Source organism: Callospermophilus lateralis, chromosome 13 (genome assembly GCF_048772815.1).
Source record: "Callospermophilus lateralis isolate mCalLat2 chromosome 13, mCalLat2.hap1, whole genome shotgun sequence".
NCBI lineage: Eukaryota > Metazoa > Chordata > Mammalia > Rodentia > Sciuridae > Callospermophilus > Callospermophilus lateralis.
Window position 1 is genome coordinate 50248497 of NC_135317.1, and position 26897 is coordinate 50275393.

The 26897-nt window shown below is 40.1% G+C and overlaps 1 protein-coding gene across 7 annotated transcripts in view; it reads left to right on the forward strand.

Annotated features, from left to right (window-relative positions):
- Bend7 (BEN domain containing 7) overlaps positions 1-24104 on the forward strand; it is a 99999-nt gene extending 75895 nt beyond the window's left edge. For 3 of the 7 annotated variants that reach the window (XM_076831411.1, XM_076831418.1, XM_076831416.1), the window contains 2 exons: positions 958-1011; positions 24041-24104. In XM_076831411.1, the coding sequence (XP_076687526.1) occupies positions 958-1011; positions 24041-24093 (107 nt within the window). In that variant the 3' untranslated portion in view covers positions 24094-24104. Of the gene's footprint in view, positions 1-957; positions 1012-3199; positions 7697-24040 lie in introns of those variants that run through there. The other 4 variants (XM_076831412.1, XM_076831413.1, XM_076831415.1 and 1 more) reach the window with 4 other exon arrangements.
- The last annotated feature ends 2793 nt before the right edge of the window (positions 24105-26897 follow it).

The following is a 26897-nucleotide window of genomic DNA, read 5'->3' on the forward strand; positions in this document are numbered from 1 at the left end:
AGAGGATGAACTAGAGGTGGAAAATGTGGAACATTTCTATCTGTATCTAAGCCCTGATTGTGTTTAAAGCAACAACAATAAAAAGAAGAACTCAGTATTAGTTTTGCTTCCTCAAACTCAGCATTAATCATGATGCAAATGGCAACCTTCCTTTGACTGGCCTCACGGTGCACCTGCACTATAAGCAGGGAACTTCCAGTGAGGATCATTAGTTGTGGGATATAAAGGGTACCACTTAGATGATCCAGGGGCCCTAATAAAATGTAGTCCTCTGCTCTGGGAGTCCCCTTCAGTTATCAGGAGACTTATGGGCCCCTTCTCTTTGCATTTAGTGGAAGGTTTTTCATGACTAAAAGAGATACCTTTGCAAAATTCCTAAGGAGATTGAAACATATATCAGACCTAAATCAAATTTGCATTTTAAATCCTAGAAGTAAAGAATCGTTTGCAGAAATGTGTATTTCTTCCTGAATGAATGGATGCCAAAGTTGGACTGGCAGCTTGAAGACATAAATTTTCCAGCATCGCCAAAGAAAGTTTCACTTTTTGCATTTCCTAAGGCTGCCCAGCAGGAGTGGCTCTGGGGATGGCAAGTTTGGTTTTATAATAGGAATTCACTGAGCTTTTTGCCTTCAATGACATGTTTAAACAGTCTACCTCAGATGCTGGTTGGCTGTTGAAGCCCATGTAAATAAGCAAAAATGGCTGATACAATAAGGTTCATAAGATTCTTAAAAATTTAAATATGGGAAAGTTTATTTTACGTCATTATCATCATCAAAAAATTTTCATTTAAATAATGATGCTAAAATTTGTAATGTGAACCAACTGAAGCTGAAAAACGAAAGGATGAAAACTGTTATGTATACTAGAGTTATTTTAATTGTATTACTGTATTCAGTAAAATGAATGTGCTCCCTGAAACTAATGAGATTTGTGTTTTATGTTTGTAACCAGCAGAGGTAGCTGACGGTGATGAAAGACTGGACGGCATTTCTCTACCACCAACAGGTAAAACACATTTACATTTTCATCACCCGCTGGAAAATTCAGTGCAAGGAAATATTTGCATTGAAAAATGGTATAACATTAGAGATGCAGATGCTTGGGCAAGCTACTTTCTGTAACAGACCCAGGCCCTGGCATTCAGAGTTTCTCAAAGCCCTGGGTTCAGAGTTGTTTTTTATATTGAATATAAAAAGCATGAATAGCTACGTTTTTCTCACACTGTTTCATAGTCAGGAAAATCTCTGAAATGCAAATCTCAATAACAGTATTACAACATTTTGCCTCTCCAAATTTGTGGACATTAAAACATATTTTCATATTGTTATACCAATGCCGAGACCCTCAAATAACTCTCAGACCACACATTGCCATTCCAATGTAGCCTTTTATTGCTGGCCAGTGGCAGACACTGTCTAAAAGCAAGATGGTCAGAGTGGCGCATCCCCTTCAGTTTGACTTCATATTTAAGCCAAAAAACCACAAAAGGCATGTTTGGGGGTTTAGCCAATGCAAGCAAGCAAGTCACAGAAGCAGGAGATTGTAGTCAGGCAGTGGGATGCTTAGCCAATCAGAATAAGCCCAGTTAACCCAGTTACACAAACAGAGCCCAGTTACCCCAGTTACACAAACAGAGCCCAGTTAGATAGTTCTGTGTTCTTAAGGGTTTCCACAACAAAAGAAAAAATAACTTGGCCAGTCATGACCTTTCTAGTTGACATGGCTGTTTCCCAAAATGGAGTTACTAAACAAAATGGAGTCACTATAGTCAAGACTTCTGTCTCATCACAACATGAAATAAGATTTCACTTTAGAACAGGGAGCACCAATTTTGTATGACCAAATCCATGTCTATTCAGTCTTCTCCCACCTCTTCCAAAAAAGGCCTTTGAGAGGTAATCCCATCATTGCTCTTTATTTAATGGGCACCCAGTTTCTACTGGATTTTAATTGCATGATTGAATAAGCCAGTCCATCCAGCATTGAGTGGCACACTCCTAATACTTGAACCTGATCAGCCAAATGTAACATTGCACTGAAGCATTTGCTGCACACAGTTGCATTAAGCCATAGACATGATTCTGACTTCACATTATTTGACTCTCAAGTAAGTCTCTGATTCTGGCCTCCTGCCTCTGTGTCACTTCATACCTATAAGGCAGGATACCGGTATCTGTCTGATCAGTGAGCTACATGTTAAGCAATTTATTCCTGCACTTAGTCTCAGGATTCTTTATTAACTGCCCTCAAAAGAGTACCTGAAGATTCTGTCCACAAAATCTAGATACCCTCCAAAAAACATAAGACTGAAAAAGATTGACTCAATTTTCCTGTCCTCTAGATTTAAGGTGTTCTGCCTTTAATTAAATTCAGCAAATACTAACAGAATGTCTAGTGTACGTAGGAACTCTTAGAGTTCCTAGAGGCCATTGATAGCACCACCTTTAATGGATGGCCACTAAAGCAGAGTCCATAGGTGTAGGATGGGCATATGACAGTGAGCTTCAGAACAGCAGGGAAGCCCAACTGTGTAAATGATACATTGCTTCCTCTGCATCGAGTAACTAAGCAACAGATCAATGGACAAATAAATGAAATGAACTACATAGTGCAAAAGGATCTGTGTGTATCAAATTCTTCCCATATATAGTCATTATATAAAATGTATTTCTCATTTGGCTGTGTTTCCACATTTGTGAATTAAGAGAATTGAAATACATGATCTCTCTTGTTCCTTCCCAATCTGTCATTCCCTGAATCAGGACAACTCCTATCAGCCTTATTCCTATCAACCTGCCCAGCCCACTCCTAGTAGTTGCAGGAAACACTGATCATAAAAATGAAATTGTATATTTCAGGAGGCCCTTGGGAAGAATACTATGCTTTTCTAATTGTCTCTCCCAGGGAGACTACTACCCACCAGGTCTCCCATCTGGAGGCCTCTGTACCACTTGTCCTTTGCTGTATGACACAGTGGGTTTTTGTTTTATTCTTTAGAGACCATACCCCTTAAAATAACACCGTCACTTTTAACTGACAATGGAGGCAAAGATATTTCAGACAAGAAAATTGAGCACAAGGGATGCTAGACCAACCTCATAAAACAAAAACTTTCAAGGAATCTGAGAATGAGAAGGAACTTGAGAGATTACCCAGTCCGATCCCTTTTTTATCCAATCCTTTTATTTTACAGGGAAAAAAGCCTGAGGCCCAGAAACATTAAATGACTTCCCCAAGGTCTCAAGAGCTGGTTGATGGCCTGGCCAGAACCCAGGCCCTTCGACTCCCAGCCATTACACCGTAGAGCTTTCTTATACCTAAGCCAAAGCCAGCTTTTCTGTGCATGTTTCTTAAAGATCCTAAAACATGATGGATGTGCTAATCCATTTAGGATTCCATTTCAATGTCTCACAATCTTCACAGTAGAATATTCATCATGAGTCTACCCAAAGTTTGCTGCAGTTTAAGCTCATTTACTCAAGTCCTCTCAATTTTGCCCAAAGCTGTGAGGTTGTAATGCAGAAAATAGTAGAACACACCTGCAGGTCTTATCACTAGACTGTTAATAGAGATTGGTTACAAATTGCTAAACAGCATGATAAATAAAAATGTTCATTCTTTAGAAAAGGGGGAAAGAAGTCACAGATTGGTGCTCAAATTTTGAAGTAATAAAATCAAAGAATCTCGATAGTCTAGCATGTCCCTTGGTTGCCTTTCTAGAGTAAAATTCCCAGTCTGGTCGGCTTCTTTGAATACAGTGCTATTGCTAATACCCTCCTTCCATGTGCCATGACACAACATTTGGGCAGTGGAGTCCCTCTTCTTGCACATGTATCTTCATCCTCAGAGTGGAGCCTCACTGGTCAGAACCACAGGAGCCCCAAGGGGCTCTGATACAGACCTTCGTTTTCTCATTTCCCTGATCTGGCCACAGCAGGTCTTGTTAAAGATTCAGAACGGCCTTATTACCTTTTTAAGATCTTTTTTCTCCTTCCAATTGTGTGTGTTAGGAAGAAGCAGGAAAAGGTGGAAATCCTTTAGGGTTGCTATGAACCTGAAGTGGCAGGCAGGGTCAGATGCTCAAATGACCTTTGTTTTGACCTACAATAGTTAAGCAGCCTTTTATTTATCTGGCTTTAGCAAAATCAGATACAGATTCTATAGTGGAGAAATGTGTTTTCATAATTTATTCCCTCTCCACCGGGTTCTCTAAGCCCTTTTGGAGGGAGGGGTATACTGGTGATTGATCTCAGGAGTACTCAGCCACTGAGCCACATTCCCAGCCCTATTTTACTTTTTTTTTTTTTTTTTTTTTTTTTTTTAATTTTGAGACAGGGTCTCACTGAGTTGCTTAGAGCCTCACTTTTGCTGAGTCTGGCTTTGAATTTGTGATCCTCCTGCCTCAGCCTCCCAAGCTGCTGGGATTACAGGTGCGTACCACCGCACCTGACTTCTGTGAGCCTTTTGAGCAACTGCTGAGAATCAGAACTGCATTGGGGTCCTGTGGACAAATTCCTGCCCTCAGACTAGTGTGAGACAGAAGCACTTATCTAAATGTTGCAGCACAGATGTGGAGAGTTCTGGATAAGGAAGAAAAAGCCCCCAGAACCTGGGAACAATTGGGTTTAAAAAACAAAAAAAGTATAAAGTAGAGTCAAAACAGTGCCTTCTAAAACTTAAAATGGGACTTCTGAATTTGAAAAGAGGTGATGTTCATCTCAGCTTAGCAATCTGTGTCATAAACTGGCATTATTTTACATATTTTTCTCTGTTAAGAAGTGCAAGGAAGAAAATTTAAATGAATGGTTCCACCCACAAACAACCATCATTAGGTGTTTTCCCCAGATTTTTCTCTATATTGATTTTGTTTATAGAAAAGAGATCAATACATAAAATCTTGTTTCCAGAGCATTTGAGATTTTACCTAAAAAGCATTCTCTTATTTTGTTACAAATTTTTATACACATTATGAGCTGCATGATGCTCCATTTTGCAGGTAAATCACACTTCATTTAGCCCTTTTCTGTTACTGGACAATAGACACACTCTAATAGTAACACATGTTCTTGGAATTACCTGTAAAATAAATCATTACAAGTTTCTAATTCCTAAATTGCTCATTTAGCACAACTAAAACCATGGCTAAAAACTTAACGACTTCACTCGACAACACCGGCACCTAAAAGTCAAGTCCCTACTTGTCAGGCCATAGTAATATGTCCCTTAGGGAAGAGGCTCTCCCCCTTCACTGTCTTGTCTCTGTTATAGGTAATAACAGGAGAGAAAACATGGAGGATACAGAACCAGGTTTCATTGCCTAGGCTTTGATTTTACTGACCTTGGTCATTAGCATATGTAACTTTTCAATTCTTTTGAATTTCCTCAAAGATCCATGTAGTATTTCAGGTGCCTGAAAGTGTGGGTGTTCTGTGAAGTTTATCTGTCATGTTTGAATAATTTCCTATGCTTTCTTTTTATAAGCAAGTCTCCAATTTGGTATATGATTTTTTAAAATTATTTTTAAGAGTTAATTTGTTACCCTTCCAAAGTCCAGCATATGATCCATTTAGTTCATTGTCTGAATAAAGAAGCAAGCAGTTCTTCCTTTTTTATTCATTCATAACCTTAATGTGAAATGCATAGTTTTGAAGCATATTTATTTTCACATAAATTGCCTAGCTGTATTATAAAGGAGAATGGTTTTTTCCAGGACTGAGAGAGCAGTTGTAAACGTTAAAAATAATTAGACCTTCTTCAGCTTAGAAGAAAAAGTTGTTCTGGGAGACAAGATAGCTCTGACCTATAAGATGAAATCATTCATGATATCAGTGCACCCCGCCCCCCAAAAAAATATCTATAGCAAAATCAAGTGAAAGTGATGTATGCATTCTTAGGAAAGAAACCCCTTTAATGTAAATTGTGTCAACACAGAGACAAAATAACTAATTAAAAGGTGAAAAACTCAAAGTAGCCAGTTCTACTTGATACATAACAACCATTTAAACAGAAAGCTTTAACTGAATGACCCAGGATTTCAACTGTATGGTAACTAATCACAAGTGTACATGCTTAATATTCTGGTACACTTCCTGGTCCACTTGCCCTCTGCTTTATATAAAACCAATATAAGAAACTTTGAATTTATTTGAAAGAGATTTTTTGCCATGTAGGTATCTGTTTTACAGAAATATTTGCCTCCGGATTTCTTTCTTGCTTTGAATCTTTGGCACTTGATCCAAAGGCCAGATATTGGCATGAAAGAAAGCATATTTATTTCATCCACCAGATCCTGGGATTAAAACTGCCATGTGAGGGGCTGGTGTTGTGGCTCAGTGGTAGAGTGCTTGCCTGGCATGTGTAAGACACTGGGTTTAATCCTCAGCACACATTAAAAAATAAATAAATAAAGGTGTTGTGTCCATCTACAACTAAGTGTGTGTGTATATATACACACATACATATATATATTTTTTAAAAGTTGCCATGTGACAGTTGGACACCTTTCCCTGGCACACACTTCATCCACCTGTTGGAGCTAACAGGTCCTGTAGAGGACAGTTGGTCCCACCCTTAGCTTTGCAGGTGAGGAAACTGAAGAGTGAGGGTGAATGATTGCCCAGATCCAGGGAACCCTTCAGTGGCTGGTGGGGCACAGAACCTGGTTTCCTTACTACCCTGTCCAAGGTCCTAGTGTCGTACCAACCTGAAAAACTAAGCCTTGGAGATAGGAGGAACACTCTGGGATGTCAGTATTCCACCAAGATCAGCTGAAGATGACGCACACATCCCTGTGACAGAAAACTGGTTTTAGGTGAGGCTTGTGGAATCTGTCTACTAGACAGTTAATCTCATATGTGTGTCTTTTTTCTTTTTTTCTTTCTTTTTTTTTTTTTTTTTTTGAAGCTAAAAGTAAGGGTCAGAGAAATTGTTTCCATTGTATTTTTTAGTTAGCCTTTTCCACTCCAATCAGTAATCCCTTTCATGAAACCAGTCCCTTTGTTTTATCAAGTGGTCTGATGAACCAGGGCTTTTGTTTTTCTGCAGCATATGCTTCAAAATTTGTCTTCTGCCTCCCAGAATGAAATATTTCTCAAGGGAATAGAAAAGATTAATTAGTGACCTTTCACTCTATTAAACTATGATGAATATGTCTCTAATAAAGGTAGAAACATTTACTCACAACTGTGGATCTGTTAAATATGCACCATGAACCTTCAGAAGCACTTCCTTCCAAGCCTGGGTGACAGCTTGGAATTTTCAGTACTTGAGGAGGGAGAGGGAATATTCAATTCACAGATATGTGCAGTGGATTCACAAATTGGAAATACAGCTTGGGAGGCTGCTGTATCAAAACTGTAACCACAATATCATATTTTATAAATTAAAATTGTTTTGTGTTAACTTACTGTGACTACTGTTCAGACTTTGTTCAGAAATCCTTTTTATAGGCTTTCTTAGCAAAAAAAAAAAAAAAAATCCGTATGTGTGGATAATGTCTCAATCTTCTGTATATATGTTTTATTAATATGTAAATATTCTGATTTTTTAAAATTACTATGTTCTTTAAGAAAGAATTCAATGCAAGGCTAGTTGTGAAAATGGTGTATAACATTGTGTTGTGATATCAGCTCCCAAGATGCTCTTTATGACTGTTCTGGAAGAATACAATAAATTACTTTAATTGAATGTACTTGTGTCTTGCTATGTGCCAGTCTTTCTGTGTTTGTGAAGTCAATGTTATTCATTAATTAAATGATATTCATTAAGACTCTACTGATCTTCCACCGAAATTATATCTCCTTATGAAGTTAATTTTTAAAAAAATAAAACAAATTAGATTGCTACCGAAATGAGAGTCTTCAGACGCTGCAGTCAAGGTTCTGTCTGGCCGTCAGATCAATGGCTATAGCAAGTCCCACAGAAACACTTGGACATTAAGTACTGAGGTGCTTGAAGCCTAATTTTAAATGAATTAGGTAGCTTTATAATCTTCACTTAAAAGGTTAAGCCCTGCTTCTATGGAAACAACACATCAGAAGGACAAATCAATCTTCTCCAATGCAAAGTGGCTGTGAAAATGTAATTGCTTTATTCTTCCTCTTTGAACACAGGAGGGCGCTACCTGCCTCTTGGCTCCACTGGGGCTTTAGGAGGGTCTGTTTATGGGCCCCTGGTCTAGTCAGCAGCTGTGAGGAACAGTAGGCAGGCGGCAGTGGGGAGTAGCAGCTAGCCTGGTGGAGAGGGGACAGCAAGACAAATTGCTTGCAAAAAAGAAAATATATAGTATAACCATCCTGAATCTTTCATGCATCCTCACCAGCCTTCCCCTTCTGCCATGTGCTGCCAGCTTTGGGGGGCCTCTTGTGTCCGTGAAATTGCTTATGAGGGGTCCACATCATGTTTTTTGGCCCAAGTGCCCTCAGATGCCCTTGCTGCCATATGCTGACAAGGTTCGGTGCTATGGATGTGGCCTGGTGGAAGGGCCCTAATGGCCTTTCTAATCCAATAGGGGTGAGAAGACCCAGTTTTGCCACAAAAGCTCCACTGGAAGGGAGTTCAATACCACCTCAATTGTCCTCCTCCAGGCCTGGCCTTATCAAGGGTTTACAGGAGGCAACAAGCTCCTTTACCAGCTGTTCTGAGTTCAACTCCACAATCCACTGCATACCAACCATCCTAAACCCGGGATGTTTAGAATGACTTGGTTGGGATGCAAGGAAAAGAGGGGCCAAAGCTGAGGCTGGGGAAACACCTGGCACCAAACCACCTCAGGTCTTGTGCCATCCCAAGAGGTTCGGACACATGGGCACCCCTGAAGCATTTGAAGTAAAGAGGCCTTTCCAGCTTGTATCTTATATTGATCTATCTGGCTGAAGTGTGGAACACCCAGCTGTCAGAATGGCTGGAGATAGGTGAAGAGAACACAGGACAAAACCCTGTGAGAGGAGAATCAGCAAGACTCAGGAACTAGCTTGGGCTGGAGAAGAGAGAAGTGTCAGGGGGACACCCAGGTTTCTGGCAAGGTAGTCGGGAGGGGTCTCATTGCACTCACTAAGGTAAGAAAATGGGAGGAGCCATTTGGAGTACGACAGGTAAAGCTCAGCCGTAAATGTCACTGCATTCATGTATTCCAGGAATATTCACAACACGCCTGGTTCTCAGGGGCTTGGAGCATAGCAGTGAGCAAAAAATGTGCCTGCTCTTTTGGAACTCACTGGGAACATGTGTCACAGACAGCAGACAGATGGCAGGACCCTGAGGGAAACACCAGCACACAATCCTATTTGTGTTCCTGAACAGCTTTACCGGGGAGGAGGGAATTTAAACTTAGAAGCTTTGTTCCAAACTAGAAGCAATTAAGACGTGATACACCACTCATTCCTCATGACTCAGCTCTCAACTAATCTTCACCATCAAAGAGAGGTTTCTGACTACATGCTCACAAGTAGCCACAGGCTCCATCAAATTATACAGTTTTTTACTTCCTTTAGGTCACTTACCACTCTGGAATTATTTTGCATATTTATGCATTTGATTGTTATCCATTTTCCACAGGAATCTGAACCTTATGATGTCAGGGATTTTATCCAGGACATTAAGATTTCAGGACCTAAAATGCCAGACATTTTAGGACACTTGGCTGGCAAAAGTGGACTCGCTAAAAATTCTACCTGAAATTTGTAATTAATATCCAGACTAGTCCTCCTGACCAAAGCCAATTATGGTCTCCCAGTACTAGAAGTCAATTACAGAAAGTAACTCACCTTCTCTCAGCCCAATGCTGAGCCTTCATGAGAAAGCTGAGAAGAACGGAGCCAGTGAGAATGTGAAGTGAAGGAAAGACTGGGACAGTCAGACCAGTGAAGGGACCATGGGACACATCAGGAGCCTGATACAAACCCCTCCTTCCAGATCCGATAATTTATATCACATGGACCTCCTTTTTCCCTGTATCACTCACCCATTGTTATTATAAATAGTGGATGAATTTGGGACATTAGATGGGTCAAAGAGATGCTGGCTGTGTTCCTTGAAGATTTCATGGCTCCAAGGATTCAGGCCAACCTTTAGAATGTACACAGATCAACTCCTTTTGTATTTTGTAATTTTGAATGCATGAAATTGATATCCCCCCAAATAACATATACATATATATATATTATATACCTATGTGAGTATATAGTTGTGTTTTTTCCCACTTTGTTATGAGTGAAATTAAAAGAATATTAAAGGAACTGTAATTAAAAAAAAAAAAAAAAGCCAAAGAATAATCTAAAAATGGAGCTCAGAGAGACTCTGGTATGCTTTATGGATACTGATAATCCAAATAAAGTTTCTATGTAAAGGCCTTTTTAATTGTTTTTTTTTTTTTTTGATTGTTGTTTTTTGCCATTTTGACCTGTTCCCTGAGAAACTGAAGGACATTTTAAACCTAAACTTTGAAACAAATCCACTTTTGATCATTCCTTTTAAATACTTTCCAAAAATGCAGCTGATGCCAGTGTGTTAAATGGAGAAGCTGGTCGGGAACCAGGTCTCTTTACTTCAGTTGTGTGCACCCTCCAGCTTGAGGCTGTGACAGATCCAAAAGGTGGAGGGCCCTTGATGTGAATGTGGAGTGAAAATCAATTTTATAAGGGAAATGGAGCATCCTAAATTGTTTCAATGAAATGGTGGACCAATTGCATATTGTTAGAAAGTAGTAGAAAAACTACTTTCTTCTATTTCCTAGCAATGGAGGGTGAAAGAATGCATTTTAATAGAGAGCTCTTACTCTGTATGTTACAAAATTAAACATCCTCCAAACGTGATGTGTTTCTAACCACTGGACAGGGACAATCAGGAGCGACTCAATTAAAAACACCATGCTCACCCCATCCCCCTTTGGTGGTGAACATTATATGTTACATCATCCTTATGAGAAATATTTCACCTTGTGAAGCAATACCACCTTTTTCCACTCCTGCCCCTCACCAGTGCTCCCTGAACATGGAGCAGTAGCTCAGACGGCTTTGGCTCTCATTAAGATTTTTGTGTTTGTTTTCATGATTTATGTCATGTACTGCTCAAGTGTGTTTTTCCTGCCTGTCCCATTAATGTCAGTGTTCCCAGGAAACTAACCACAGCTGGTCATTCTTGTGTGTGCCCCAGTGGGATTGGCTTACTAGTCATGAAGTGTGAACATATTTTAAATGTGATCAGAAACCTATATTAACCATGATCATGTCATTATGGTTGTCCCTTATAATAGCATTATAGCTTTAGAAAATAAACAAACTCAAAAACTGTAAGGGGGATGGGAAGGAAGAGGTGGTACAGTTAAAGACTGAACATAGAAGAAAAGCCAAAATATGCTTTTAAAAAGTATGAGCATAACTTACTACCCCCAATTAAACATATAAAACTATAGAAACAGAATCTCTGCTTACCATACAAGAATAGACAGGCATAAGGGAAAACCTAATCTATATAAACATATAGTAAAAGGGTATAGCATAACTTATGTTAAGCTGCTATAACAAAGGAGCCCAAAAATAAAGTGGCTCGAATGAAACACACTTTGTTTACTCTAACTCCAGAGCTGGATGGTGGGTGATAGTCAGTTTTTCCATGAGGCATCCAGAAACCAGTTCAGTATATGTGGTTGTTCTACCACCCACTAGCAGATAGCTGTGTGCACATAGCCAAAGCTGGCTTCCAAAAGTCTGTATTGAAGCCTATGGGAAAAGGAAGAGGTTAGTAGAGGACTTACAGATTTCACTTCTACTTACATCCCATTAGCCAAAAGTTGGCCAAATAACTATACATAGAACAAAGGAGGCTAGGAAACAGTCTCTAACTGGGTGACTCTGTGCCTAGCTAAAACTTTGGTTCGATTTCTGCAAGGAGGAGGAAAAGAATAGATACTGGGAACAACTAACTTTTGATACCACAGATGCCATTTTAATTGATTGGAAGAGGATGAATTATTTAATAGTGTTGAGGGTGACTGCTACTCATTTGTAAAAGTACATATACAAAATAAACATATATACATAAATGTTCATTTTGTATCTACAAAAATAAACCCAAAATGGACCATAGAAGAACTAAAACTATAAAATTTTTAGGAGAAAATACAGAAGTAAATCTTCATGCTCTTGAGTCAAGTAGCAGTTTCTTAGCTATTACACCAAAAATGCAAGTGACAAAGGAAGATAGATAAAATGGAAATAATAGGAATGAAAAATTCTTGTGCCTCAAAGCATCCCAAGAATGTGAAAGACAACTCACTGGGTAGAGGAACATATTTGTAAATCATAATCTGACAAAGATCTTGCATGCAGAATATATAAAGAACTTTTACAACTCAAAAATAAAAAGAGAAATAACCTAAAGTAAAAATAAGTTAAAAAAAAAAAAAAGGACAGACTTTTTTCAAAAAAAGATATTCAAATGGGCACTAGGTCAATAAGCACATGAAATGATAATCAACATCATTAGTCATCAGAAAAATGCAAATCAAAAATACAATGAGATACCACCTCTCGAACACTAAGATGGCTTATCATCAAAAAACAGCCAGTGGCAAAAATGGAACCCTCCTCATACACTGCTGGTGAGAATGTAAGAGGGTACAGTCTTCTTGGACATCAGTTTGGCAGTTTCTCAAAACATTAAACATAGTTGCTAAATAATTTAGCAATTCCAGGTATATACCCAAGAGAATTATAAACATACAGCCAAAGATTTGAACACAGATGTTCATAGCAACATTGTTCATGATTGCCAAAAATTGGAAACATCTCAATGCCTATTCTTTGATGAATTGTATAAGCAAATGTGGTGTATCCCTGCAATGAATTGTCAATTGGGGCAATAAAGAGCAATGAAGTACTGATACATGTTAACATGGGCAGACCTGGAAACATTATGCCAGAGAAAGGACCAGTCACAAAAGACCACACATTGTATGATTCCATTTATATAAAATGTCCAGAATAGACAAATCCACAGAGGCAGAAAGTAATTTGTAGTTGCCTAGGGCAGGGAATGGGAGCAGTACTGGAGAATGACTTGACGGGCACAGGGAATGATGAAAATGTCTAAAATTAGATAATGGTGATGATCCCACAACTCTGTGAATATGTTTAAAAACATTTAAAGTGCTTGTACACTTTAAAAGCATAAATTTTATGATATGTTAATTCTAGCTCAATAAAGCTATTATTTAAAAAAAAAAAAAGGTAGACCCTCCTCACTTGATATGTTGCAATTAATTCCAGATGTTTCAAGGATTCATCTGTAAAATTTCTGTAAGTTGGAGAAAAGAAAAGATGTGGCTAACATGCTGTCATCGGAAGAAATTATCAAGTGAAAATTAACTCATTTAAGTCATATTTCAAAAAATTGGGCTGGGAATGTGACTCAAGCGGTAGCGCGCTCCCCTGCCATGCGTGCAACCCGGGTTCGATCCTCAGCACCATGCTAAGTAATATGATTGTTCTGCTTATATTTTTTAAATTTCAAAAACACCTTTTGTAAAGTTAGTTATCATTGTAACTACAGATGCAGACTAATTGTAGCATGTCCAAAAAAAAATATACAACAAGAGATAGCTATAGCTTAAAAAAGTTATAGACAGTGTGTTAATTAACCATCAGCCTGATCACACTTGGAAAAACTAAAATGAAAACTAAAAAAATAAATAAATAAATAAATATTAAAATTCTCTAAAAAATATATTTTTTTAAAAAATTACAAAATTAAATAGCAAATGACAAAATGAGAAAAATATTTGCAGAATGAATGTCTTTTTAATAAAGATTATTTATACTTATTGTATATTCCACTCATACATCAAATGATCAATAAACATATATGAATGCTACATTAAACCAAGAAATGCAAATTTAAATGGTAATATGAAATATTTTGGGTATCCACTTGGCAAAAATTAAAACAAAAGCAGCAGCAGTGTTTCTTGTAATGAAGAGAACCATCTGCCATACCCTACAGATCCGCATGTCAATCAGCAGTGTATTTTTGAGGGTACTTTGACAATACTAATCGAAATTGTTCCATATCTTGCCTAGCCTTTGACCTAGTAATTCTACCTGAAGAAATTTACTTTAAAGAAATGATCAAAGTCACACAGTGTTCATTGTAACATATTTTTTTTAAATTTTTTTTTTTTAGAGAGAGTGAGAGAGGAGAGAGAGACAGGAGAGAGAGAGAGAGAGAATTTTAATATTTATTTTTTAGTTATCGGCAGGCACAACATCTTTGTTTGTATGTGGTGCTGAGGATCGAACCCGGGCCGCACGCATGCCAGGCAAGCGCGCTACCGCTTGAGCCACATCCTCAGCCCTCATTGTAACATATTTTTAATGGCAAAAACTAAAAACAATCTGTGTCAAATAATAGTTTAAATTATGACATCCTTAAAATAGAACCTTGTACAGTCATTTTAAGTAGTGTTCATAGAGGCCAACAGTCAATTATTTGCGGGGGGGAAAAAGCAGGCTGCAAAGCAATAGTACTGCAGATTTCTTAGTATTTTAGTACACAAATCATAGAAGTCTAAGAAACGGAACACCAAACTATTAACTCTAGATGGTGAGATTATGGGTACTTTTAAACTTTCTATTGTCTATCTAAATTACTTGTTCTGCAATGAATATGTGCTAATTTTTCAATGAGAAGACAAATTATTTTATTTCGTAGAAGAATATTTAATGGCCTGGAGAAATCATTATATATTTACATGCTAAGTAGTGTGATTGTTCTGCTTATATTTTTTAAATTTCAAAAACACCTTTTGTAAAGTTAGTTATCATTGTAACTACAGATGCAGACTAATTGTAGCATGTCCAAAAAAAAATATACAACAAGAGATAGCTACAGCTTAAAAAAGTTACAGACAGTGTGTTAATTAACCATCAGCCTGATCACACTTGGCAAAAGAAATACGTATATTATGCACACAGAACAAAGAATAGAAGGAGGTATCCATAGGTTATCTCTGGGTGGTGGAATTATATGAGATTTTTCAAAAGTATTTGTGTTTCACATTTTCTAAAAGGAATGTATTATCATTTTCTAAAAACTAAAAATAATGTAAAAGAAGAAAAGGTTCAGTGGTGTATGTATCTGTATATATGTAATGCTGCTTGGATACTCTTAGGAAAACCTGAAATATCTTGGTATTCTGGAGAGACATGCTTCTCTAATATCAAATAAGCTCAGGGAAAACTTGGGTATCCAGATCCTTGTTTCTCTGATAATATGTGCATAAATCTATTTACAGGACTCTGGGTTAATGCTTTACTTTGAAGGGAAAAATAGTCATTCTGCAGCTTAACAGGAAAAGGATATCCTCTCTGTAGCTTAAAAGGAAACTGGAGACAGTGCTTTATAAAAAATGTATTCGTTGCAAGACGAGAAGAAACCCATCAGAGGTGTAAGTGCATTTGACACATCAAAAAACAATGCCACCAGGGCCTTTGGGATTTGAAAAGAAAGCCAAGAAAAATAAAACATGAGGTGGATGGTTGGAACAAGAGTCCAGGAGCCTAACAGATTCAGGCCATGAGAGTCTGTTCTCTCCTGTGCTTCTTATTCTTCTTTGCAATTCTATACTGACCAGGTGTTGTGTTTTGAAAAAACAAACATATGACTCAAGCCTGACATGTGGCACCAACTCTATGAATCCTGGATGACATATACTAGACACACTGTGGCACTCCTTATGAAGTAGATAAGTTACCTGGCCCACTCAACAGATGAGAAAACACTTGTTTTTGCTCATATGACTAAGGAGTCATTCTTAACCCAGATTTGAACTCAAAGAGGGTAGTTCCAACTCCTACATTCTTATTATCTGTTCTTGTCTCTCAGTGGAGCCTTATTAGTGGACAGAAGCATCTAGAATAGCCTCAGTGAGTGTCTGGCCTGGATGATTTACCTTTACAGTGCTCACTCTGTGCTTCAGTTTGCTCAAAATCTTTGAGCCGAACTTAATAACACGTATCTATCAATCCTTCTTTACAAGCCAGGCATTGTCAGACATATTCTACAGAGAGCAATTTAGTTCACCTCTATTACAAGCCCTGAAAGTTACCCCCACTTTACAGGCTAGCAGACCGAGTTACAGAGAGCTTAAATAACCTGCCCAAAGTCATGTAGCTGACAATTCACAGAGCCAAGATCAACCTGTCAGTGCCCTTCCCAGTCTGTCGTGGGCCCAGCTGTGTATTCTCTGGATCCCTCTCTTCCCTCCCCTCACATGCTTGCTCTAGAGAGGCATGTAACCAATCAGCTGGACTTCAGTATTGCTCTGCCCTCCAGAATCACCCTGAGTCCCACAACCATTATGTCTAGGCAGCACCAGCTGTAGAAGAAATCGAGAACACAAGTCTCAAGAAATATTACTCAAGCTGACACATATCTATTGTGCACCTAGAGTACATAGGACCGTACAGTTACTGTGTTTCAGGCCTAAGTAAGGAGAGAATTTCAGAAGCAATTCAAGCTCCAAGAACTCCGTAGAACAACAGCCCACAAGGCAACAGGTGGCATTTTCCAAAAGAACCTATCAGACAATCAACAAAATTAGAGTTCTGAGAATGGAGATGCCATTGGAAGGAGGGACTCTAGCTGAGCTTGCAAAGTTGAAGAAGGTGTTGTGACCAAGGTGGTGGTCACTCCAGCAAAGAGGACAATTGGAAAGGGCAGGCATTTACAGATCTTGGAAGTCTGTTATTCTGAAGGGAAATTGGTTTGGTGAAAGTGGGATGTATCAATGCAAAGCAAATGAAGTAAGGAGCCAGTGGTAGGAGACCATGACAATTGTCATAAAGATTTCTGAAATTCAGTAAGTGGTGTGATGGAGCACACCTGTGACCCCAGCTACTCAGGAAGCTGAGGCAGGAGGATCCTAAGTTCAAGGGCAGCCTTAGCAACTTAGTGAGACCCTCTCTCAAAATAAAAAATAGAGGGGACTGAGGATGTGACTCAGTGGTAGAGTATCCCTGAATTCAATTCCCAGTACTACATTAACAAACATTCCAAAACTCATTCTGTAGACCAGGGTTTTCCAAGATCTGTTTCTCAGAATACTCTCTTTATAGGAATGTAGTAGATGCTATAAGACAAAAGACTCATTAATCCCGGAACATTTTTATCACCCTCAAAAGAAACCCTGTACCCATTAGAAGCTTTTGTCCCAGTATTATTCCCCTCTCATCCCTAGGCAACCACTAATTACTTTCTGTCTCTACAGATTTGTCTATTCTGGACATTTATAAATGGAAACCATACGACATATGGTGTTTTGTGACTGGTTTCTTTCACTTTGCATACTGTTTTCCAGGTTTGTCCATGTTGTCATAGATAGCACACTTGGTTGCTTCTTATTGCCAAATGATATCTCAATATCTGAATATGCTGCATGTTGTTTATCTAGTCATCAGTTGATAGACCTTTGTGTTGTTTCTACTTTTTGCTATTATAAATAATACTGCTCTGAACAATTTCGTACATGTGTTTTGTGTGGATTTGTTTTCAGTTCTCTTGGGTCTATACCTAGGAGGGGAATTGCTGGGTCAGATGGTAACTCTATTTGTAACACTTTTGAAAAATGTCAAACTATCTTCCAAAGAGTTTGAACTGCTTTACAGTCCCACTAGCAATGTACGAGGGTCTTTATTTCTTCACATGCTCAATAATACTTGCTATCATCCATGTGTTTCATTATAGCTTACTTGGAGGATGTAAAGTGCTGTCTCACTGTGGTTTGATTTGTCTTTCCCTGATAACTAATGATGCTGGTATATTTTTAAATATATTTTATTTTTTAAAGTTTTGGGTTTTTTTTGGGGGGGGGGGAGTGGGGGACTGGAGATTTAATCCAGGAGTGCTTTACCACTGAGCTACCATTGAACTACATCCCCAGCCCTTCTTTTTTATTTATTTATTTTTATTTTGAGACAAGGTCTCACTATATTGCTTAGGCCCTCTCTAAGTTGCTGAAGCTGGTCATGAATTCTCCTGTCTCAGCCTCCTAAGCTGCTGGGATGACAGGTGTGTGCCACTGTGTCCTTTTTAAAATTTTAATGAACAAATAATAATCATATATAATTATGGGGTACAATGTGATGTTTTGATATGTGTATCATTGTGAATTGATTCAGTTAAGCTAATTAGCATATTCATGACTTCACATACTCACTTTTTATGTTGAGAACATTTGAAATTTATTCTTAGCAATTGTGAAATATATAATACATTATTGTTAACTACAGTCACCATAATGCACAATAAATCTCAAAACATTTTCCTTCTCTCTAACTGAAACTTATGCCCTTTGACTGACATCTTTTGGTTGCCTCCACACCCACTTTGCCCCCACACCCACTTGTTTGCCCCAACCCTTGGTAAGCACCATTCTACTCTACTTTTATAAAGTTGATGTTTTCAGATTCCATATGTAAATGAAATCATAAGATATATATCTTTCTGTGTCTGGCTTAGCATAATGTCCTCCAGATTCATCCATGTTATTTCAAATGATAGGATTTCCTTCTTTGTTAAGGCTGAATTGAATACCACATATTCATCTGTGGATTCCATATCTTGGCTATTCATGATTGTGGATAGGGCTACAATGAACATGGAGATGCAGATGCCTCTTTGTTATACTGACTTCATTTCTTTTGGGATCTATTCAGTGGTAGGAATTGATGGATCATACAGTAACTCTGTTAGTTTTGGTTGGAACTGCTTCATACTGTTTTCCATGGTGGCTATACCAATTCACATTCCTACCAACAGTGGACAAGGGTTCCTTTGTTCAACATCCTTGCCAACATTTATTATCGTTTATCTTTTTTAAAAGAGTCATCCTAACGTGTGTGATGATATCTCATTGGTTTATTTTGCATTTCCCTGATCTAAATACCTTTTCCTGGGCTTATTGCAAGACCAAATTCTTATTTCTGTCTTTCTAAAGAGGATACTGATCCTCAAAAAAGATTAAGGGCCTTCCAAACAATCATATATTTTAAAAAGCATAAGGGTTAAAATTCAGGATCAGGAGCCAAAATCCTGGCTTTTCTACTTATTAGCTGAGAGGCTCTGGCTTTAGTTACCTCATCTGTATAGTGGGAGCAACCATAGCTACCTTAAAAGGGTGTCATGAGATTCTGAAATAAAGCATGTCAAGCCATCACTGCTATCTGACCCCTGATAGTCACTCAATAAATGGCAGCATGATGCTCATTTTCTGACAAGGCACAGTGAAGGTGGCTTGATGTGAGGTGGACTCCCTCGAGTACTCCTGTTTCTGCCTATTAGTAGACAGAGCTCTTCCATTCCTGGACATCTCTTCATGGGCATTAGACAAAATGTAGAGTCTTCACTGATGGAGAGAACAGACAAATGGGAAAGCTATATCTCTCTCCACTTCAGTTGTTTATACAAGACAAATATTAGCCTACTGTGGGGGGTACCCAAGAGCCTGAGTCAGAAGGAACATAAAAGTTCTCAGTTTTTTGGAACAATCATTGTTTGCCTTTTTACCATGGACTATGGTTTCAACAACAATTATTTAGTTCTCTTAGTCCTGGAGGCTGGAACTCCAAGATCAAGGTCCCAGCATGTTTGGGTTCTGGTCAGAGCTGTCTTCCTGGTTTGTGAATGGCCATTTTCTTGCTGTGTCCTCACAGTGGTGAGCAGAGAAAGAGCACACCAATCCCATCACGAGGGTCCCACCCTCCTGACCTAATCACCTCCCAAAATCTCCCCTCCTAATGCAACTGGGCACCAGGATTTCAACACATGAATTTAGAAGGGACAAACATGGAGTCCACAACAGTCACAATCCTAATGGTTTCTTTCTTTTCTATGGTTGTTGATCCAACTTTGTTTTCTATACTACAATACAACAGTGGTATGGCCAAGAGAATAATTATTATGATAATGACAATGATGATTGTCGAATCTGTAAAGAATGGAGCAAGGATATTCCAATTTAGGTGGATCTGCTGATCCTGGAATTCACAAGATATCAAGGTGAAGAGTAAGGCTACATGGAAGGGGTGGAAAAGCTAAACCTCAGCTGTTTTTGCTATCCTGCCCCACTAAACAGCTCCTTCCAATTCCATGCTGGATGGGGGACAAATCCCCTCTTATTACTAATAGAGAACACATGCTAAAGAGGCATGAGACTTACTCTCTTTTTTTTCCCAACAAATATAATTCTTTTTGCAGATGAAATATAAACATGCAAAGATCCTCTGTCATTATGATAATATAAAAGCTGACATTTATTGGATTCTTAACCCTGGGAGGGCTCATGCAGAACTCTCTGCATGCATTATCCTACTTAATATTTACAAAAAACCTTGAGTTTGGAAACTATGTTAAGACATGAAGAAAATGAGGATCAGAGGTGAATAACTTCATGAGCATTATAAAACTGCCCCAAGGCCAACATTCTTAGCCATTCATTCTGATACTGAAAAATCCAGCCTCTCCTGCGTGTCATACACCTAAAGAGCAGTTTCAGTAAGCCCACCTGGTCATCTGCATATTTTCCCAATGGGGGTGGGGAACTTAAGATGATCTTTCACAAATAACTCAGATATAATTTATCATACTCTAACACAAATTCTGGAGATGCCAAACCTAGAGCATATATACAAATAATTTGGCTCAGCTGCATAAATGTTTATTCATAACTTTTAAAAAATAAACAACATAGAGCAGTAGAGTAGAGGAAGGTGATCTATGGGGGGGGAGGAGAGGAGGGAAAGAGGAGGTACTAGAGAATCAAGTTGATAAAATTATGTACCTATGTGTAGGTACAAATATGTAGCAACAAAACCCAATATTGTATATAATTACGATATACTAATAAAAATAAACAAGCCAGCCTCTTCTCCGAGTTTTTGTGATATTTCTTCTCTCTTTCTGGACTTTATGTTGGCTCACTGGTTCTTAAACTGGTTAGCACCAAGAAAGACTGTAATCTGAAGATAGACATGCTTTCAATTTTGTTTCGACATGAGATTTTTCTTTTTTTCTCAGATAGGTCTTATTTTCCAAAGAAAGCATGGTGTCTTTTGTGTTTTAAGACATATCCACTTCTGCAATTTCAAAGGACAGTAGAACCAATTCTGTTCAGCACTAACCAATTTCAGTTCCTGTGAAAGACCCATGGAGGAAGTGCTACGTGAATAAGATCTGAATAAAGCATATTATTAGATCTCAAAGGGAATCAATAGATTCTAACATAGTTTTCCTTGCATTGCATCAATAGAGCACCATGGTTATGAAGGCATTACCGTCTTGTCTTCTTTTGCTGATTTGAAAGCTTGTGTTTTATTGTTGCCGACTTGCCTCTGGGTCATCTGTCCTGAGGACTAATTTGTTTGGTTTTGTGATGCATCATCACTACAGCAAAAACTCAAAGCTTGGAACACCTAAGGAGATAAGTGGATGTTATTTTATTATCTGTGCTCTATAAAAATATTTTAACCTGGAAAGGTTCCACGGCACACTCTGGTCCCCCGTTCAACAGCATGCAGAAAAACAAGCATAGTCCTAAGTAGAGCTTTAATGTGCTTCAGATCTGGGGGAATCTGAGGGGTCATCTCACCCTTATTTTACAGATGAGTTAAGGGCTATAAAATGAGGAACTAGAGCAGATGAGTCAAGGGCTCACCTGATGAATTGCACTGTCCCTGTCCTCCCTCCCAGAATTTACCTGTTCACATTGTAATCCCTCAGTACTTCAGAATGTGAGCCTGTTTGGAGTCAGGGTGTTTGCAGAGGTGATTCAATTAAAATGAGATCATTAAGGTGGGCCCTAATACTCCTCCTGAAGACTGGTATCCTTGTGAGAAAAGGAAGATTCTGGATGCAGACCCATACTGTGGCAAGAGAATGGCAAGGACCCAGGAAGAAGACAGTCTTTCAGAAGCCAAGGAGGGAGGCCCAAAACAGATCCTTCCTCCAGAGCCCTGAAAAGGAACCTTGAACTTCATTTTAGAAGTTCTGAGAACTTGTAGAATAAGGGGAAAACACACTTCTGTTGCTTTAATCCTCCCAGTCTGCAGTATGTTGCTGCTGCAGCCTGAGTACACTAATACAGGGGCCTTGGTGGCCACCCAGCTCCATGCCCCAAGACCATGCCTCCAAAGCCAACAGTGCTAGACCCCAAGCCACATACCCTGTGTTTGGAATTTACAAGCTCCATGTCCGAGTTTGAAATCATGGAAGAGCAGAAGAGCCCAGACCTTCTATCTTCTCCTCAGACCAGGCTTCCTCTCCAGTAAACCTACTGGGAGATTTGACATTTGAGCCTTCCTGGTCAATGGGGCCGGGTTTGAGTGGTCATTCTATCTCACATTCTCTTGCAGTGGGAGCTTTCTCCAAGGAAATCTTCACTCGTGTGTGGACATACAGAGACTGTGCTCACCAAGACCCTTGGTTCCAGCAACCAGTGATTTTTTAAAAATGTGTTTGTTTGTTTTAGATATACATGACAGTAGGGTGTATTTTGACATATTATGCATACATGGGTGCAACCCATGATTTTTGTCCAAGGCCATGTTTTTGCAAAGCCCTCAGGCACACTGCCCTCTCTCCAGGGTCCTGCCTGCTCACCTAGAGAGTCACGAGGCCCAGTGTTAAGTGTTTTCCAGCACCCTCTCATCCCATCTTCTCAACTTGCCTGAGGGGAAGGTATCACCATCTCCATTGCTAGATGGAGAAACTGAGGCACATTCCAGCTAAGAACTTGCCTCAAGTTCACACAGCTCACAAGTCAGGGAGATTCATTCGCCTTTGAGACTCTTGACTATCAGGCCTACATATTATCAGATGGGAAGAGGTACAACAATTAGCATCCTCCTATGGCTGGGAATCCTGAACCTTAGGCTCCTCCTCCAAGATAACAAAGCCAACAGGGTTAGTGTTCATGATATTTGTCTCTGGAAACTTCAGAATACCATCGCTGCAAATCTAACAGAGATGTGCTTTTCATTAGCTCCAGAAAAGGGCCACTCACAGGGTGGGTGCAGGAGGGGTGGGTCTGAGAAGGGTTGCTTACTGCTCCACAATGAGGTAAAAGAAAAGTGAGAGTACGGAAATATCCACACACATTTAACAGAACGATGCCAGGTCAGCAGTCTTCATAATAAGATATGAGCCCAGGTATCATCTATCTTTTTATACAAAAATTTCATCTTTCTCTTCACAATCAGACTTTATTACAAATAAAGGGAAAAAAAACTGGGCCTTCATCATGAAAAGCTTGAGAAGTGTTGCTCTGAGCCCTCAGTCATTGACCAAGGAGGGATAAGGAGAGATGGAGAGGCCCAGAGCCCTGGAAATGCAGGAATCCTCTCAAGCAGGCCAGAGCTAGGGAGGGGATGGTCCAGCCACCTCAAGGTGGGGTATGAGCCCCTCCAATCCCTGCTGTCCCTTTGTAAGTGACCTTATGCAATAGTCAAATGGGTGTCAGACTGGAAGCTGAGTTTGGCTTTTAGCTCTGGTTTAATGCTATATCCTTAGGCCAGAATTTCATCCAAATCTATATGATAGAGATGATAATGGTACTTAGTTTATGAGATTATTTTGAGGAATATACAAGGTCATCCTGTTAACATACAACTCGAAGGTGTAGCTCAGTGGCAGTGCCTGGCAGGCATGAGGCTCTGGGTTCCATTGCAGCCCAGCAACAACACAAATTACATGAGAGTGCTGTCAATCATGACTGCATATAGTGCTGTGTTAACCATACAGCTCACTTGTCCTCTCCAGCCTCTGTTACTGAAATGCCTTTCTAACTATGTTTTCTAGAATGTTTGCTTGTGAAGGAGGTATTCCAGGGCTCCCATAAACATTTAACTTACAATTAATTTTTTTTAAATATTGCAACTATTCTCCTAAAAACTATCCCACTCAAATATGCTTAACACCCAGTTTTAACACACTGGGAACCACAACCTGGTTAATTTCCTTTCTTTTTAATTGGCTTCATAAACAGGTAATAGAAGACAGAGTCTTACTTCATTGAGGCACCTCAGAAGGAGATCATGACTCCAACCCCAGGTGCCTAGATTCTGGCACCATAATGGAGGCTGCTGGAATCTACCCAAGTCTCCTTCACCCGATTGGTACCTTGGCCCCTATTTTTGGCCACTATTATTGGCCACTGTTAACAGGAGCGACGTCCATTCCAGAGGACTGCCCTCAAGTGACTGGGAACCTCCACATCTATGTCTCCAACCCAGAAGTACTCTGCCAATGAAGGACTGTGTAAAGCTATCCTTTGCCTTAAAGTAGGACAACTTTGTGGTACAATTCAAGCTGAAGAGCAACCTGAGGGATTAGGCTGAGAGGATGTCCTCACTTGGTTCCTTCTCCTGTACTGTTTTTTTAACCTATAAACACAGCCCAAACACATTCACTGAATCCCAGTCTCAAACCACGCTGCAAGGAGTCCACCCTAAGGCACCTTCCCCATGAAGTGCTCACAGTTATTCCTGCTCACTTTCCTCTTGTCTCTCAGATGCATCCTTGTGGTCACAGGACCCCCACAAATGCCACTGGATCGCTGGTTGCATGTCCTCACTGGTTATGATGGGCTGAATATTTGTGTCCCCTCAAATTTCGTATGTTGAAGCCCTAACCCCCAATGTAATTGTATTTGGAGGTGGGGCCCATGAGAGGTTACCAGGTTTAGATGAGGTCATGAGGGGATTAGTATCCTATAGAAAGTGGTCCCTCTCCCCGTTCAGGCACACTCGGAGGAAAGGCCCTGTTGAGGACATAACCAGGCAGAAGGCCCTTACCAAGAACCCAACCTGCTGGCACCTGAGCCCGCACTGGTAGCCCCCATAACCATGAGAAGTGAATGTCATAGCTGAAGCCAGTTAGGCTGTGGCATTCTGTTATGACCCAAGCTGACTGAGGCACTGGCTCTGCTGCTGACAACCTACAGGGCTGGAGCTGGGGCACAGCCTCCCATGGCTGATGTGACCTCTGTTGGCTGCTATTTCTCTCCTCAGATTTTCATGAGAATGGGCTTGGGGTCCTAGCAGGACAGAGTCAGTTCCCAGGACACAAAGCTCTGTCACAAGGTGCTGAGTCTGAACACATCCCAGGCACAGCAGAGCCCCTTCTCCCCTGTGCCAGGCCCGAATGCTGGCTTGTGCCCTACCACCCCTATGGGTTCTGTCTCAGGAAGAAGGGGCCGAGGGCTCATGATCCCTTCCTCCCACCACATCAGTCTCACCTTGAGGCAAGGATTCCTTTTGGAAACTCTTCTACTCCATCCTTAGTGAAAAACCAGCCTCTATCTCAGAGCAAAGCCTGTCCAAGGAAGGGACATGGTCTTTGTGCTTGGAAAAACCCACAGAACACTCCTAGGCATATTCCCACCCTGCTAAGTTGTTTATCTACAAATAACAGGAGAGATCTGCTGCGCCAGGTGTCCCTGACTCAGTCAAGCTAGGTGGGAATCCATAGCAGCCCCCTAGCAGCCACCAATCAGCATGAGACAGGGAAATACCTGGGATGCCAGATGACCCTCCCAGTAGTTTATGGAGGTTGATAACATGTTGGGAAACCATGTAGTTCAGCACGTACACCCCTCTTGGCTTAAACCAATCAGTTCAAATGAATACCCCTTTTGTACTGACCAATCACCCCTACCCAACTTGTTCCCACCAATGAATGTGCTAATCATATTTTAGAGTTGTTATTTGATTTTCCCTCGGTGTGTGATGATTTGCTATGATGTATGTGAAGTCCCTGCCTTCTCCAAAGAATGTATAAAACTGCTGCAAACCCTGGGCTCTGGGCCTCTCAGCATCACCAGTTGATGTGTGTGCGTGCGGAGGACCGAGCTAGCTCGCAATAAACACCTCTTTGCTGCTTACATTGATCTTGGGTCTCTGGTGGTCTTTGGGGGTCCCGAATTCGAGCATAACATTAGCAGGCTTGGGGTTTCATAGAGCAATAGTTCCTCACCTCTTTGAGATGAGGAGTGAGTTCCATTTTTCCATAAATTTACATCAAGAAAAACCACTTTTATATAACTATGAAAAAATGACATAACTGCATGGTACTTATTTTCATTGTTGCTTTAAAAATTTATAAATAAGAAACATAAGCCCATAACTTCAGCCATTCATTTCTCAATTATTTCAAGGGACATAGGTTACACATGAGGCTGGAGGTACAGGAGAAGGTCATCCTAACTGGACAGCAGGAAACTGGCCCTGCCATTAACTACCAAGTAACCTCAGGCAAGTTCTGAACCTCCCTCTCCCTGTCCCCCCTCAAGGGCCTAGGGCTCTGTGACCATGCACTTCTTCAGGCAGTTGCTTTCAATAGGGACTCCTCCTGTCCTTTAGATAACCAAAAACAGCCAAATGAACCAGGAGCCTGGCCCTCTTTGCTCTTTGTTCTTGAGATCATCCTGTTACTAGGAAAGTAGCCAAAAGATAAGCAGCAGACAGAAGGAGGAAGCCCCACCAGAACAGTCAGTCCCTAAAGTGGATTTCACCCCAGGTGAGGCAAACCATGGTTTTAGCCTCCTGCCATTTGCCCAGAAAGCCTGTGGCTGTCTTTGTAATTGTCCCTGTCCACAGGACTGTGTCTGCCTTCTGGGTAGCCTGCTTGGCTTTCCTGCCCAACAAATACCTCTGCTTTAGATCAGCCTCTTACTGCTCCCCTCCTGAAATGTGCTTCCTCCCTCCTGCCTGGAGGCCCAGTCAGACCCAGTCTTCCAGGCTACTCAGTCCCCTCCTGTGTCCCTGCACAACTTTGCTCCTTGGGCCCGTTTCCCTCCTACCGCCATCTTCACTGAATCCTCATAGTGCATTATGACAGGGCCT